Genomic DNA, 2,500 nt, shown 5'->3' with positions numbered 1-2,500 from the left:
ACTTGGTAAGTTCACAAATTTGATTTGGTATCTCCATCAACTTGTTGCTGGCAAGATTTAGCTCCACCAGAGATCGTATAGAACACAGGGATAAAGGAAATACGTTGAGCTGGTTGTCTGCCAGATTGAGGCTCCTCAGCATGGTAAACCGTGGTAAGTCGTCTAACCAACCAATTGTATAGATATCCTCTTCGATGGGACGTTCCCGCAGAGCGTTGTGACGTAAAGTAAGGATCTGCAACTCTGTGTTGATAAAGACTGTTTCTGGCAGGAACTCCAGATGACAATTTGATAAGTCGGCCTTGCTAGGTAACTTGGCTGTTGCCTGTGTGAACAAAGAAAAACAAAACAATCTTTAGACTAGAGAACAAGTAAAGATTAACAAATGGAGAAAAATATTGCTCACATTAACTCTCTCCTTACCGGCCATTTCCCGGATTTTCCCAAAACTGCATACAACCCAACCGATACAAAAATAGATTTAGCTGTGCGAAACGAGCTCTTCAACAGTGTTAATATAGTTCAACTATAGCAAATATTATGACGTACAAAAGAAATAAGAATGAGAAAAATGTTGGCTGCATCGTAACAAATTTGACGATTTTCATATAGGTGGTAAGGAGGGGTTAAATCTGTAACCAAAAATATCGTATTTTTGTAGCTGTTTACCAAGTTAGCATGAACAAAACACCTGATTCAACCTGACTATTTAAAACAAATAGAGACTATTCGGACACATATACTTTAAAAAATAAGAAAACAATATTCCAGCAAACGAAGCCACGAAATAATGCTTTATACAATCAAGTCAAGGCAAATATCGAGGCAGACAATCAACAAACATTCACACACAATAATCATCAGAGACTTAAAGCACCTCCGGAGCCATCAAGAATTAAGGTCTTGCAGACCTACAGTATTCCAAAACAAATAATTGCGACGAATCTTCATGATATTCTGGCCAAACACAATCTCAAATGAGGACATGAGAGCGAGAGCTGAAGTGGAGTCTCTGGAGAGTCTCATTAAAAGGAGAAGATGACAATGGTTGGGGCATGTCTGTCGCAGACCTGATGAAACACTGATAAGGAAGGGTCTGCGATGGACACCTGAAGGAAAGCGGAAACGAGGGTGCCCCAAGGAGACTTGGAGACGTACTGTAGAGAAGTCTGTCCATCGAGATGGCTCCAAGAATAGCTGCTGACAGGACCAGGTGGAGATCCTTGCATCGCCTAAAGTACCAGCAGGCCCGGAGAGGATTGAGTGAGTGAGTGAAACCTACAATTGCAGGTCCTGGGTTCGAGCCTCGCTCGGCGCATAGTTGAGTCCTTGGAAAAGACTCTTTACTCACATTATCTCATCGTACTCAGGTGCAAAATGAGTACCTGGCCGTTAACAGCGTTGTCTTTGTCGGGCGTTTTGCTGTTGGTCAGGGACGCTTTGTAAAGCGCTTTGAGCACTATTAGTGGATATGCGCTATAACAGCTCAATTTAATCTAATTTTTAATGACGTAAAGTGTTACCTTTCTCAACTTCTTGAGCCACTTATCGTAGTCTTCTGGAGTGACAAACGACATAAAAATTGACCTTTCACCCTCCAACGTGGTTGTAACCTTCAGCACCATGGACTGTCCTTTCACTTGCACTTCTTCCACGGAGCCTTTCGCCAACTGAATGGTCATGGGTTCAGACTCTTTGTCTAGGGTAGAAGAAAAAAAGAGAACGTATATGTAAGTGCATGACATAAACATTCAGAAGGTGAACATTTTGGATTTGCATTTTTTTTCATTTTCTGAATGAATTAGCTCCCCAAAGCAATTTAATCTTTATTTGAAGTAAATCGGGAGATTTTCATGAAGTTATGGTCAGATGTCTGGGAAAGGTATCCAGCAACTTTTCTCAAATTTTATTCTTTTCAACTTGACTAGCTGTAATAAAATTTAAAAGTGAAATTAAGCTTTGATATTTCCCGAAGATGTACAAAAAGGGTTGATTTAATAATCTATGACAAGAACTCATTAAAAAAATAAAATTGACCTTCTAACTAAACTTGACAAAATCTCAGGTCAAACCTTTTCACCATCCGACTGATTATGTCATTCACTGTAACATATTTTTCAGAGATGTACATTGATAAAATGTGACCCGTTGCGTCAATTTGGTATTATGTCGGAAAGTAATAATGTTTAGGAAGAAAATCAAGATGAAAGTCAAAATTATAAACTTAACCCTCTCCTTATCAAGAGTAGGAAAATTGTGACATTCGTTGTAATATAACAACAGCATTTTTCTCATTCAGATTTGTTTTACAAATAAAAACAATTAAAGAAAATGTTCGTTATATTTTCAAGTATTTAATTTAGTGTTGTGGAGCTTGTTTTGGTCAACACAATTTAGATATGTTTAACATGCACTTAATGCTTTTATATTTGAATTTAAATAATCAATTTGTGTGTTGGGTCGCCATGACACTTCAGGAAAAAAACCAAACAAAATTGTC

The 2,500-nt window shown here is 38.2% G+C and overlaps 1 protein-coding gene across 2 annotated transcripts in view; it reads right to left on the bottom strand.

Moving 5' to 3' along the window:
* The window catches only part of LOC144976408 (uncharacterized), a 111,323-nt gene that overhangs the window by 25,456 nt on the left and 83,367 nt on the right, over nucleotides 1-2,500 (bottom strand). The window contains exons 1-2 of one of the 2 annotated variants that reach the window (XM_078920688.1): nucleotides 1,524-1,693; nucleotides 3-325 (exon numbers count right to left, since the gene is read on the bottom strand). The exons of the other annotated variant lie outside the window; for it this stretch is intronic. Of the exons in view, the coding sequence (XP_078776814.1) occupies nucleotides 3-325; nucleotides 1,524-1,682 (482 nt within the window). The 5' untranslated portion in view covers nucleotides 1,683-1,693. Of the gene's footprint in view, nucleotides 1-2; nucleotides 326-1,523; nucleotides 1,694-2,500 lie in introns of those variants that run through there. 2 annotated transcript variants of the gene reach the window in all.

This window comes from Berghia stephanieae, chromosome 7 (genome assembly GCF_034508935.2).
Source record: "Berghia stephanieae isolate SIO BIC M18660-M18661 chromosome 7, UCSD_Bste_1.3, whole genome shotgun sequence".
Lineage (NCBI taxonomy): Eukaryota > Metazoa > Mollusca > Gastropoda > Nudibranchia > Aeolidiidae > Berghia > Berghia stephanieae.
The sequence above is the reverse complement of the archived record's forward strand: the minus strand, read 5'-3'. Positions and strand labels throughout refer to the sequence as shown.